The sequence below is a fragment of the Haliotis rubra genome, unplaced genomic scaffold (genome assembly GCF_003918875.1).
Source record: "Haliotis rubra isolate DU_JTF1 unplaced genomic scaffold, ASM391887v1 Scf63, whole genome shotgun sequence".
NCBI classification, from domain to species: domain Eukaryota; kingdom Metazoa; phylum Mollusca; class Gastropoda; order Lepetellida; family Haliotidae; genus Haliotis; species Haliotis rubra.
Window position 1 is genome coordinate 1309285 of NW_025767335.1, and position 14732 is coordinate 1324016.

General features: G+C 37.5%; 1 protein-coding gene and 1 long non-coding RNA gene across 2 annotated transcripts in view; both read right to left on the minus strand.

Moving 5' to 3' along the window:
• The window catches only part of LOC124256501, a 53639-nt gene that overhangs the window by 10652 nt on the left and 28255 nt on the right, over nt 1–14732 (minus strand). Inside the window, exon 2 of the long non-coding RNA XR_006892935.1 lies at nt 11887–11891. This is a non-coding gene — a long non-coding RNA (uncharacterized LOC124256501). The remainder of the gene's footprint in view (nt 1–11886; nt 11892–14732) is intronic.
• LOC124256500 (pancreatic secretory granule membrane major glycoprotein GP2-like) lies at nt 5–6754 on the minus strand. Its single transcript, XM_046690490.1, has 4 exons — nt 6547–6754; nt 5819–6040; nt 2055–2219; nt 5–997 (listed from the first exon to the last, which is right to left on the minus strand). Exons 1-4 carry the CDS (start codon nt 6602–6604, stop codon nt 822–824), a joined length of 621 nt encoding a protein of 206 aa, XP_046546446.1. The 5' UTR covers nt 6605–6754; the 3' UTR covers nt 5–821.

Consider the following 14732-nt stretch of genomic DNA (forward strand, 5'->3'; position numbering starts at 1 on the left):
AGAATACTTATTAGAATTTGATTTAGAGTTATCAAATCAATTTTATTCACCAGAAACGCATTACACCCATCTCCCGTATCAGCGCTCAATGACATCATGGCAAAACATCGTCCCCATACACAATTTAGGATTAGGATAAATTTTCTGATTGTAGACAAACAGTCTAATCTAACAAAAATATCAGTATTCAACAGTATTGTATTGCCATTGTTTGAATAGTTTTAAACATATAGATAATACAGATATACAATAAATAGAATTGAATACATTTGCAACATTATTACAGATACGTTTAATCCATTTAATAATTTGACATTTACATGATATCATAAAACTAACAAGATTGTTGATTGTATATAAATAGAGATAACTAATAGAGTTTTACATAAACATGTAAAATATGGTGTAATTAGAGGAATAAACGCTCAATAATCAGAACATGGCCACGACTTAAAATGGATGTCTAATAAGCTTAAGATATGATGACACAATAGTTTATTTAACTAACGAAGTGTGTATGTCAGGGCTATTCGTCGTTTGTTTATGTACTATGATGATTTATGTGTAATTAGGAGATAAACACACTATCTTGGAAAATCAGAGATGTAACGTGAGTATATACCTCTGAATGACTTTAGCCAATCACAATCCAATATTTACTGAAGTCGTGGTAAAATTATGTTACGTATCGATGTGCAAATGCACCATAGAATGGATCACTATTAGTAAGTTAAATAATCATCACAGTCTGATACTGTTCATTGTTCCAACACAGTGTAATAGTACCAGATGCCAGGTTTGAACAGTTTTTCGTTTGTTCATCAGAAAATGAGAAGTGCCTGCACAGACAGGACACACGTTAGCACGCGACTGTGTAAAAACAATGATACAGCAGCGGTAGAGTTGACAGTTGTGGATGTCATGGAAGATGTTGTTATTGAAGATGTTGTCATGGAAGATGCTGTCATGGGAGGAGTTGGACATGGAACATCCGAATCTGAAAATTTGAATTCGTCAAATAACATTTGAAGAATTAAAGTAAATTGAAATGCTTCGTTGCGAGTTTTCGATATTTGATATCGGTACCATGAGCTCGAAGCTGTTACCCCGGACTCTATTCCCCACATGGGTACAATGAGTGATGCACATTTCTGGTGTCCCCGTCGTGATATTGCTGGAATATTGCTAAAAGCGGCGTAAAACCCAACTCACCCGAAGCTATTTTTGTCTGTCACAATACAACATGTGTAAAGGCATCGTCACTGAAATCATTTGTCAGGAAGGAATTCTCGAATGTTAGCGTTCAGGTTTCAAGACAAGTATGAACGTTTATTGGAGTGAGTGAGTAAGTTGATATTTATCGGCAATACTTCAGTCATATCGTCACGAAAGTAACCATTTACAATACTAAAGATAAAAATATAGAAATTAAAAAAACACATGTCGACGATGAACAGTATAATACTAGAGTATCACAGATAAGGTACAGCTAGCAGGTAATCATAAAAAGACATTATTAAAGAGAGCAATACAATATAAAAACGGTCTAAGAATCGCCAGCAACTGAAAGTAGATCACCACACAAGGGTCCATGGGGACTTAACGTACTTTTGCTACCTACATGCACCCTGGCTGGATTTACATCATACCTTCAGGTGTTGGCAATTGTTGAGAAAACTGGCCATACATGACAAGAACAAACATGCTACTATTAAAATTCACAGAATGAAAAATACTTTGAATGAAATGGGGCTGATGTACCCTCTCAGGGAACGTTTATTGGGTTAGTGAGTGAGTAGTTTTACATGCACTCAGCAGTACTCCAGCTATATGGCAGCAGTCTGTAAATAATTGAATGTGGACCAGATAATCCAGTGATCAACAGCATGATCATAGATCTACGCAATTGGGATACGATGACATATGTCAAGTCTGCGAGCCTGACTACCCGATCCCGTTAGTCGCCTCTTACGACAAGCATGGGTTGCTGAAGATCAATTCTAGCCCGGATCGTCACGCGTCGGTTACTTGATTGAAAAATACGATGTACCTACCAAAACAGTAACGACCTGGACATGTGGAAGCCTTTGACAAAAAGTACACAAAGTATTCTGTGCAATTCTTGATCTGAATGTACGACTTCTTCTCACAGCAGTTATCAGCGTATCTCAAACATGCCGCCCTGTTCACAATGCCTTCCTCGACAGTCGGGTGAGTTCCTAGTAAATGTGAATGGACATGGTCAGAATACATGAATTACTTACTGGTTTATTTACGATACACATGTAGTGACATTTGACGTTTGTATAAAATGTTTCTTGAAGGTATATTAAAGTTACATTGTGGTGTATTAAAATGACATAAACGTAGGATATTATACCTCCGTAAACGCAAAACATATTGAGGTCAATTCCTACAAATAGGAAAGACAACTACACTTTAATTAACCTTTAACAAAACAACACCAACAACAAACTGCAACATTACGAAATGAAAGGCGTCGTTTTAAGCAAATAACCACAAGCAAGCCACAAGTGTTAATAAGTTCAATGTCAAGTTCAACTTCGCCCACATTACTCGCAGCCAATCAGAAAATAGTAAACTACAAAGCGGTCACTGACAGGATTACACATGGGCTTGTAACGACAAGAGCTAGCATCAAGGTTAGCATATAGTCAGTGACGAGGTAGTATCACCTTTAAACCTTTTATATATTTATAATATTTATTATATTTGCCTTCATGCTAGTTTTTGGTGACGTTACAAGCCCTCGTGGTCGATTGTGAAGAGGAATGAATTCAATAGTGAAATTCTATGACCACAGTGATGACTTGGATTTCCAATTCATACCATACTCGGTAAAGGAGCATGATAAAATTTTTGGTGGCATGGAATTGTGTTGGAATGTGTTGTAAATCTGCCAGTGGAAATATCTTTGTGGTCTTTGGTCTGGAATGCATCTTTTCATCTAATTTCAGTTTCTCATCGAGAAAGTCATTGGCTGGTCTAAACTGTTTGTCTCAACAAATTCATTGTCTCTGCCGATGTTCGCGCAAATGAGGCTTTATTGCCGATCACACATTTTAAAAATATATATATATTTTATATTTCATTTTCTTTCGAACAAAGTCAATGTACAGTGAAAGAGTCCACTATTTCCAGACACTTCCTGGAATTTTTATATTGATCGTCCAAATGTAGAGAGAGTATGAAGTAAACTATTTTAATAGATAACATCTCAACTAAAAAGCATATGGCATGAAGACCAAAATTGTAGAAATGATGGTACATTACAATTTATCTTTCAGTTGTAGTTATCTACATCTTTATGAAATTTCGACATCTTTTTTAATATGTGAAATATTTGGATGTCTATTTGCTAGTCTTGATTTGAAAATATTATATTTTGTGATAATAATGATGCGATAGAGCACATCATTTCTTTTCTCAGGGTATCCAAATAATACCTTTTTCTTATCTAAGGGAAGGAGAGCGCCTGTTTTATGCTGAACCCACATAATAACATTATTCCAAATCTCTTTGACAATATCCCATTCATAGAATATGTGTATTATGGTTTCGACACTTGTTTTATAGAAAGTACAAGCACTGGTTTCAATCAATTTCATGTTTGATAGTAGTTCGTTAGTTGATATACACCTGTGAATAATACTGTATTGAAACCATTGATGTTTTACATTAACAAGCGCCCCGAAAGGTATTTTATGGACATATCTCCAATCATTATCAGATATACATTCGTTTACTTCTAAATCCCATTTACTTCTGTATTTGTTGTTATGATTTTGAATTCTAGTTGCCTGTAGTGTATCATAAATATTCTGCATCCTCTGCCTGGGTTAACTAAATCTCTTTTTAAAAATCTTCTTATTTGTTCCCATAATTGAGTACAAGCATATAAAGTAAAGCAATAAATGTACAAATACATGATCAAAGTTCATTGGGTTCAACAAAAATGTTAGATCAACTGATAGCATAGAGAGAATATAATCCAGTAAAGTTATTCCCCTTTGATTAAAGATTAAGTCAGAAGTTAAACATTGAGAATAAAGGAAACCATTTGTCTGAAAATTTATCAAATTTATTGTTCCTTGGGGATATGAAATTTTCAACCGTATAAATGTCTTTCAAAATTTAAAAAAATTATTAACTTTTGGAATTATTTTCTTCAAAGTGCAAGTATATATATATATATATTTAGCAGATAAGATTATATGATTTAGTAATGGCTTATTACCCCAACTTCGAAACCAAACCAAGGTCTTGTTATTTCAAATTTCTGTATGTTTTGGATTATCCAATTTTTAAGTTCCTTCCAGAAGGTTTGGGTTACAACACACTTTTTGAAAGTCTAAAAGTTTCACATCTTTCAAATTCCTTCAGCAAATATTAAAAATCATACGCCAATCAAAATCAATATCATAAAATAAGTTTTCCCATTTTAGGCAAATATGAAGTTTAATATTGTCAGATAAGAGTTTATCATAAAATAATCGTGAACCTTTTTTCAAATCCATAAAATGTTTATGAAGAAAGTGATTATCCATATTATTGTTATGAATAGTTTCTGTATTGGTTTATAGTCAATTTCCATGATTCAGGTATGATATAGAAAACATATCGAAGATCCATATATGTACCTCTAATATCAAATCAGTTAACTAAATCTTGTATAAGGTAAGGAATAAAAGACATGCAGGATTTGTTATGTAGTGTGGTATTTATTAAGATGCAATTATATTTTATTATAAATCATTTTCGAAATCACAGCATATTCTAAAAAGTTGTTTTCCGGTTATACATATTTTTAAACTGTTCAAATTTTAGTATGTTTCCTTTGTCGTCTACCAAATCGTTTATAGTATTTATTCCTGCCTTTTCATAGTGTCTCTAGCATATTGGCTTGTTGCCGATACGTAAATTGCCATTGTGCCACAGTGGTTGTGTGAGAAATATCTTCTTCATCCTTGATGTTCTGTCTTTTACTATTGATATAATAATTTCCCCATGAGAATAAAACATCTGTATAAAAGTCATGCGAATTTGTTTGGAACTCGTCAGCATGACTGAGGATATTTATTTTCACATTTTTAGATATATTCTTGGTTTGGCGTCGCCATAGATTTGCCCTAATTTCATGCGTCCACCTCTAACTTCACCCACACAGTCTCGAATTAATACAAGTTATATTTAAGCGTGTTAAGTGAGCTTTATGTTAGGTCTTTGAATGGCATTTAGAAGTGATACACATATTTACCGTGTATGAAAACATTACTTCATTAACATTATGTCAGGGACGTACTACTACTACATTCCTACCCTCCCACTCCACCGTCGATACGGACGTTCCTTGCACAGTTCAAAAGATCAAGCACCAGCAATGACTATGACCAAAGACCATTACAAAATCACTTTAGGTTTCCTTTTCCCACACCCCACAAGAAGAAAATAGTAGCTACTGGGACATCCAAATATATAACTGCAATTATTTGTTGATATGTGTATAAAATATACTGTACGCTACTATTTGCAAAATATGAAAATGGTAAATACTGTTACCGAAAACAAAATATGGTGAAAACTATTTTGGTATTTCTAGTTTTGTTGTATCAGGTACAATTATTATTGTCGCAGACGTAAATTGGCGAGGTTCGGCGCCGATGGCAGACAGCTATGAATATGTTAATGCTCGTAGTAAGCACAATAAAAGCATTCCCATACTTTCATTTTCCACTGTTAAAAAACTGTTTTGGGAAACGAAATATACATATGTATAAGAAAAAACGTGTCAACTAACCGTTCAGCCAGATGGGGTAATTTGCACCACAGCTGTACGGTTCAGGGCAGTACGATGTCATCCGTGGGAATTCATTATCTTCACCGACTTTAACTCTAAACCATGAGGGCGTGAGGAACTCATCACATTTTTCATCTGTCTTCTCATAAGGACATCTTGGACTTCTGCCGCCATGGCTGATAACGTCATTGTAGATGTGGCAAGGGTCGTCCGGAGACTGTGCTGCAGTGTTTGAACATTATATTTACTCAAGGTGTGTGCTGACTATTACTCCTTCTGTCTTTCCTGGCTGCCTACAATTGTCGTTTTGAAAAGGCGAGATCAATAAAACATCACCTAACAGTTTCACGGCCAGGCGGTTACTCAGGACCACTTTCGTGGGTGAGAATGTCTGAAAACAATGGCCTTCAGTATTTAAAACATATTCGACAAAAGTTTATTCACAAGCACTTCAAGACCTACTAGCCATTTCTTAAAGAAGAAGAGCCAAGTAATTTATAAACACTTTATTTGTCAGCATATTCAGTATGTTTAGTGATCTACTTTTCTATTTTGTTCGTAAAATCTGAGGACATATGATTTCATATATGATTTCCAGGATCAGACTTATTTTCTTTCCAAAAATACTTCGTGGATTTCCAATGGTCACTCTCCAGAACAAAATACAGTAATGCTCAAGACTGTTGATGTAGCAAGATGTTATACAAGAGTTGTTCAAAGAGACTTACCCAGGGTGCCACTGATGAAAATCATCAGTGCACAGAGCACGTTCTTCTGTGGTACCATGTTGAGAAATTATATCAATCTGTAGCTGTTACAGTTATGACATTCTCAGGTTGTTGGGTCTGTTTTTAACCTGTTTGGCCTCAGAAGGTAGTTCGTTTCTATTTGAACAAGATATCGTACCGTCGCTCGCTGGACGGGTAATCAATATGAAATCCCGACTTTATGAATTTTAGCTATACAGGTGTAACATGTATTGATTATTTCACATTTCGTCTCTAATACCCACAGCACATAAAGCGATCCATACGACCAAGAAGTGCGAACACTAGAAGGTTATCAACAAGTTTTATTGCATTACTCTTTTATAAGCGTTAAGACGTTCGTGTTGATCTGAAATAAAGGTTAATGCTTTGAAATGTTCAAATGATGAACGTTTTTCTAAAAAGAAAAACCCATTTGACAGCGACACTATTACATTTCAAACAATAAATCAAGTATAAGGTGGTATAATGTTTTTGCACCTGGTTTGCCTTGAAAAACAATTATTTTCAACACATAATATTCACTGGAAAACTTTATTAATTGATCCACGAAACAATTTTCACTAAGTTGTGTGGCCATTTATGATGTTTACTACATTTGCATCCATCTACACGAAAATCGTTCCAGTCTGTCTTTGTTTCTTTGGCAGGGGATGGTGAACGAGGTTCCTGCTCAATGGACCTAAACAGATCACAGCCGGTTACAAAGAGCAAATAGAGCAACCAGGAGATTTTCTCCCCATTTTATCATACCACAGAGTCGTGTAGTTATGCATGGACTATTTACCGTAATAACGACTGACTGACTGAGTTTGGTTTTACGCCGCTTTTAGCAATATTCCAGCAACATCACGGCGGGGATACCAGAAATGGGCTTCACACATTGTACCCATGTGGGGATTCGAACCCGGGTCTTCGGCGTGACGAGCCAACGCTTTAACCATTAGGCTACACCTCCACCCCCGATATAACGAATGCAGCTTACGAAACATTTAATCTTAAGAACATGAACATCTGTATGAAAATGCATTGAAATCTTATCTAGCTATTTCTTCTTATGTTCCTTTTCTTCACTCTGTTTCTCACCTATTCTGATTGTTATCAATTATAGTATCATGAAGTTCTAATGAGTAATATTCCATGGGTGTAGATTCCAATGGTCGATGGACCGCCTCCGTGGTGTAGTGGTTAGAGCGTCCGCCCAGAGAGCGGAAGGTCGCGGGTTCGATCCCCGGCCGCGTCATACCAAAAGACGTTCAAATATGGTACTTGTTGGTCCCTGCCGGCATTAATGAGTACGACAAGGACTGTTCGGCTCGGAGTCAGTATAATGTGTCTGAGTGGGGTATTCATGCTTCACTGCAGCATGGTATCTCAGTGGGCTAGCACTATTAAACCAGCTTAAGTCTGGGCTAGTACAAGCAGCTACACATACACACGCATGCACGTCGTCATATGAGCGAGATATTCTCAAGCACGACGTTAAACCCAATTTCACCTCACCTCACCTCCAATGATCGATGTCATGAGCGACTATAGTGGTACAATATAATACATTCAGGCCGCTAACACAATCATTTTATTCTGTTAACACATTTGGATTCTTGGACTCGTACCATGTCCAGTATCGCGAAGGAATTATGTCGTGATGCAAACGTACGTCCTAGGCAACCCTACAATACTCTGACACGTCATCTCAGAAATTAAACTACAACCTCAGATCAGAGGGATACTTGCCCATGAAAGGTAGGTGAATATCGAGTTCTTTGCAAATATCGAGTTAAAAGGGTAATTTTGCTTGTTGGGACCATGAAATTATATCGAGATATCCGAAATATCGAGACATCCGTATCGAGTTAAAAGAGCTTAAATAATGATAAATTATGAAGGATTTTGCCGGGACAGAGATGTTATATCGAGGCAACCGAGATATCGAGTTATCAGAGTTCGGCACAACGGTGCTCGACTGTACCTTTAGTTAAGTAATGTTGAGTAATGGAAATACTATCACTAAAAGCGACGCTTTTCTGATTCTGCTTGAAAAAGGCCAATGGCAATCTGACTGACCTGGCAACCAATGGCAAGGGTAACATGAAACGCTGCTGACCACAGACTGGATCCTGAATGTGAACTGTCGACTCTTAACAAACAAATGGGGAAAACATTTGAAATATTCACTGATGTAGCACTTGTATGAGATTGGTTTGCATTTTCACGGCATTATTTCCACAGCAACGTTCATTTTCAGCAGGTGACGCTGTGTCGCTTCAGACACTCGTCTTCATGTAGGCAGGTGTTTTCTCACATTCATAGTCATAAAAATGATAACAGATTCTTAGTTTAGTGTCTCTAAATAGCAGCACAACTATTGGCAACGCAGTCTTTGGGCGATCGCTTATTTAGGTTACATGGGGATAGAGGAATAGCATGTGAACAAAATATGCTGATTTGCCCCCTTCCCGAAACCCTCCTCGCCAGCCTACCAAAATGGACGGCATTTACATTCAGCGTTTAACTGTTATACACATATACATGTATGTGATATTTTCTTTGCGTCATTATTCGACAATGGGTTAATTCAGTTTGCTTTATCCACATTCACGTTTCCATCATGTAATATGATAAGTCGTTATCGATCAGTTCATCTTTCAGCCTTGATTTATCTGTGTGATTTAGGCAACTATGCAATGGCAATGATAAAAGTGCAAACTGGCCATCCATGGTAAATATTCATTTTGCAGCATACTTTCTTTGACTTGAGGCCGATTCAGAGGTTATAAATCAATGACATGTTTGCTTTTCGTAAACTCACATACATGTACACAATTATTCAGTCTCTTGTCACTTAACTGCAATCATATTTTCGAATATGGCATTGCCCATCAAAGACTCGCTCATTATTATACGTTTACGCATCAGGAATAGAACGACATGGCCAATCACTACCTCGCTCATTATTATACGTTTACGCATCAGGAATAGAACGACATGGCCAATCACTACCTCGCTCATTATTATACGTTTACGCATCAGGAATAGAACGACATGGCCAATCACTACCTCGCTCATTACTATACGTTTACGCATCAGGAATAGAACGACATGGCCAATCACTACCATGATTATTATACGTTTACTGACTGAGCATCGTTTTATGCCGCTAGAAACATCACGGCTGGGGACACCAGAAATGGGCTTCACACACTGTACCCATGTTGGGAATCGAACCCGGGCCTTCGGCGTGACGAGCGGACACTTTAACCACCAGGCTACCCCACCGCCCCTCTAATCTGGAAATGAAATCAACTCGTCCAAAACAAAACCTTTTGGAAGCACCACAGAAGTCCACCCAAAGTGATTTTAATCAGTGCTAAGACCTGCAAAGCTATTTTAACTACCCGTACAGATTTCTTATATTCTAACTAAATATTTTATAGTTTGGAAACATCCTATGTATGCATCATTATGGTATATTTCCCTTTTATGTCCTACAGTTTATAATCCATTTATACAATTCATCTTTAACAAATACCTTTACAATATATGTATATATAATTATCTTATGTACTTTTAGTGCACTTTGTGATAAGCAATATAATTCTATTTTATGTAACTATCTCATGTAATTTCGTTCTACGTCGTCTATCATAACCCATTTTGGGTGGCTCGCTGTACTTTAAAGTACATTCTATGTTTGTATTTTTATATTAAGATGAGATGTGAATACAAAATCTGTCTGTCAGTCTGCTCAAACCAATGCCCGACCATATAATCAACCAAGGCAAATTCATGATAATTGCATACATTTTCAGCCAACAAAAAAGAGTGTCAAGATCTTACATTCATCAGTAATCTATACGTGAGTAAACTGTGTTACACGTACATGTTTATATGTGTAAGAGTCGTCTTATGACGTTTATTGGAGTGAGTGAGCATGGTTTTACGCCGCTTTTAGCAATATTCCAATATTCCAGGAACACCAGAAATAGGCATTGAATCAGTCCGTAAAAGAACTATTTTTATATTTCATAGATTTAATTAAAAACGCGTCCGTTTATGACATAAAAATGTAATATATAGGTTTTCGTCTGTTGGGGCCATTGTAGGGTGAATTCTGATATACTCTGCAGATATTTGTGTTGATTTTTAATCGGGATTCATGTCTGAGTACGTGAAATTCAGAGTGAAGAAATTGGATGATATTCGCGATTCGGGGGATTTGGGGATTGGCACCCTCAATGATCCGCGCGAATGTGATACGATGGCAAGTACTGAACTAAGTCCCCGAGCTTGACTCACAAATCCGTTAAATATCATTACGGTTATAGGTTTCTGAGGATATGTATTCGTACTCGCAATCTCCACGGAGTGCAGTGATCTTCCTGGTAGAGATAACATCTTGGCGTAATCAGGGACAACGTATTTGTAACTGCACGAAAACATAACTGTAAAATGCCCGTGTTGTTTATACCAAGGAAAATTTATCAATTATAGGTTCGTGTGGATTTAAGATCATCAATATTGTAAGGTCCCTATAATCCTCTCTGAGATTAGACTAGTTTGCTGGAGGCCAATAGAGTGTGTTTGAATAATGATTGTTGCTAATAAAAGCCACAAAGCCTCTCCAAATCCAGAGACAATAGCTGCTCGATCGTACAATTCTAGACTAACGCTTAGTCTCTCAATATATACTATTCACACTTTGCTAAGGATCAAATCATTGATTCAACAGAAAACTATGATGTGGGGTCAAATTTGGTTTAAATATCTAAGCCTATTGTAAGCATGGATCCAAATTTTCAGTATGTCATTTCATGTGGTGGATCCCATACCTGCTATTGACAGGTGTTGTGTACTTATCAATGACCCGTGCCATGATTTGCAAAATGGTTGATTGGTGCCATGAAAACCAATTTTATGGTTACTCATGTATCAAGTGCATACGGTTAGCTTAAAGTGGCTGTTTTCCTAAAGATGTGTTACCATATCATTATTTATCCAGTTTTAAATGGATTTCAAATTATAAATCTACGGTTAAGTAAATTTGCGAATTTTTGTGATCCCTAGCAAAGTTTGAGTAGTATATATTTTGATTGTAACAAATAAACCCATTTATATTGGAAAGGAGCCCCAGATAAACCAGAGATTCCTGAACCTGGAGAAATCTAGACTTGCTTCATTTAGGGCTTTAGTATTGCAAGGAGCGGATAGGCTGTAGAGAAAATGATATGACAGACTGGTACAATTCCGACGATATCACGAGCGTGTGTTTATGGGTTCACTATGAAATAGTGATAACACCGGATCTGTATGTGCAGCTGAAACAGGATTCCAGGGCTGCTGTACAAGAACGGTAACACAACAGGACGTAGAGCTGGACATGCTTATTTTAATTAATGACAACTAATTATGTCCTCTGTCAGCCAATCATACCAGCCCGACATAAAGTACCCAACATAAATTTGTGGCCGATGTTACTTGTCAACGTGCTAATGTCATGAATTAGAAATCGGCAACGTTAATGCGACGTCACAGTGATGAATCTTTTACGTCAGTTTACGTAAGTTATCGTCAATGGCCGGAGTAGTGTGGTTCAGACCCTAAAAAAATATACAAAAGAGACTTTGGCATGTCTAGATTGCCTCATTCCCAGCCCTGAAAATATAAACCGTAATGGGTTCCTTTTGGATTAAATGATATTATTTTGGAAGATATATGTTTTTAAATAACTTTATCTCTGGATCTAAATGTCTGTCTGTATCTAAACGTCGCATAACCCCGTCAGTATCAGTTGCAACGTTCCAACTCACGCAGATTTGTGCAGGTATCCGTCGTCCGATAAAGTCCCAAATGTGCTCCAGGGAGCTCGGGTCTGGGTCACGGCATTGCTAAGAATGAAAATTGTCACTGTACGAGAACGGCGTGGCCCAGCTGTGTCATCCATAAATACAGGTCCAGTATGACTCTAGTAGCAAGAGGGTGATTATCAAAATGGGGGCAACAACAGTATCCAGCACTTCCAGATATACTGATCACCCGTCACATGCATATGCCCACGTTTTGTCACCAAGGCAAGTTTACTCATCAGGAAACACATCCCCGCACAATGACGGGGAACCTTCTTCTTTAAATGCAACAGTGGGTTGAAAGTTCTTAGCTGCTTCCAAATTACTTCTTTGAGTGGCATTTTAGAAGTTGGGAAGTACAATATAGAACAAACTTTATGGATAACAACTTCTTTTTATTCGTGAGTGTGACGTTTCGATACAGATTCTTGTACCGTTGTCAAGCATTATGCTTGACAACGGTACAAGAATCTGTATCGAAACGTTTGTTCTATATTGCTTCCAAATTATCAAGCGTCCATACATGAAGACGGAATTGGTTTTCATCAGACCAATGTTTTCTTCGCCACGTCCTCAGATTCCAGCACTGCCATGGTAAACACCAAGCCAAACGTACTGGTAGGTGATGATCGCCCAGGGGAAGACGTTTGATGACCTAAGGCTCTCCTTATGCGATTCCGATCCGGCGAAATGGTGCTTGAGAACAGTGGTTGTGGCGAGTGAGTCATTGTCTTCGAGTGAGTCTCAATATTGTCCTGTCTTCACGATTTGACGTCACCCTGGGTCGTCAAGAACGGGGTAAATCCTTCACCTGATTGGTTTCCCTGTATTTTATGACCAAACGACCGACAACTGTGTAATGGATATTCATTCCCGACCAACTGCTTCATAAGACATACCGGGGTTATGTGTACCAACAACTTGCCATCTCTGAGCATCACTACGTACCGTAGTGGCAGAAAAATGATTGGAAATTGTAACCCATGAAAAAATATACCGACTTGTTGCACATGAACAAACTTGTGAAACGTGTTACTTGTGAAAATTCGTGAGTTTTCTTCTGGACACGCTCCACAGGTACACTTTCCACCAGGTACACTTGCAATATTTTCTTCAATAAAACATCATTATCATACGTATCAAGGTCATGTCCCATTAGTCCTACTCCCAGTAGTCACACAGCAAATGGGGGATTAATTAAAACAACAACAGGCATATACCTTTTGCACAAAATGGGCTAGCCCGCTCATTTGAGAGCTTGAGGTTAGTTGAATCTCTAACACTAACAATGCCACAGTCTTTTGTAATGAAAACATATAAAACGCCCATAGATTTATTGACTACATTGTGACAACTTGGGTTGATGCTGATGCAAGATACCCCATCCCTCTATGGAATCACCACCGCAAAGGTAGTTGTTGGGCCTCGAACGAACAACAATCTTGAAGGCTTCCACTACCGCCTGAACAAGACTCTGCCACACCATCATCCAAACATCTATCTCTTTGTTGAGCTGATCAAGCAGATCGAGACGTCTGAATCTGCCATCCAGGGAAGAAATCGAGTGTATCGCGAGAAGGAAAACAGACTCGTCCGATTGTGGGACCAACTTGAAACAGGTCAGAAAAACTCTGTTCAATTTCTGGATGCTGTTGGCTACCTCTGCCCAACTGAGCTTTGCGAACTGTGAATTTATGTTATTTAAGTTATTTAAATAAGGAATAATGTGTAAATGGTACCATTTAAGTGTACAGATCATGTATGTATACCATGGTGAAGACAGCATTTTTACAAAGGTATTACAAAGGTAGTTGTTGGTGTTTATGTGTACAGATATGTATACCATGCTGAAGACAGATTAATCAAGTTCACTGATATGAAGCTGTATTTTTGTTTCTTGGATCATTCCACTTTATTTTTACAAATGTATTACAAAGGTAGTTGTTAGTGCAGTCAACCATAACCATATGTTGTTTTAACCCGTATGATTAGTGGGACTTATGACTAATGGGAGGACACCCGTATCATCATACACAAGCTGAACTTGAACGTCGTTCTGTTAGCGGTCAACATATTTAGGGGTGCCTAACATTTTTCCAGGTGTATATCTTCATGGGATAGTAATCTTTTTTATACTCGCCATTTTAGCTTGATGGTGGATTAAGCAGGATTGATGATTTGTAATAGTTTAGAAACTATCGACAGGCAGCTGTAATTACGAACTTGAAATTACACAACAGTGTAACCAAGTAATGGTCATTCATATAAATAACAACGTATAAGAGGCTCCGCCTGCAATCA

What these genes read in the sequence shown, in the direction of transcription:
- LOC124256500 (XM_046690490.1), bottom strand. Translation starts at nt 6,604, where the DNA reads ATGGTACCACAGAAGAACGTGCTCTGTGCACTGATGATTTTCATCAGT. An exon ending in TTTCATCAGTGGCACCCTGG is followed by an intron (nt 6,041 to 6,546) that starts GTAAGTCTCTTT and finishes CAAACACTGCAG; the next exon opens with CACAGTCTCCGGACGACCCT. An exon ending in TTACCCCATCTGGCTGAACG is followed by an intron (nt 2,220 to 5,818) that starts GTTAGTTGACAC and finishes CACATTTACTAG; the next exon opens with GAACTCACCCGACTGTCGAG.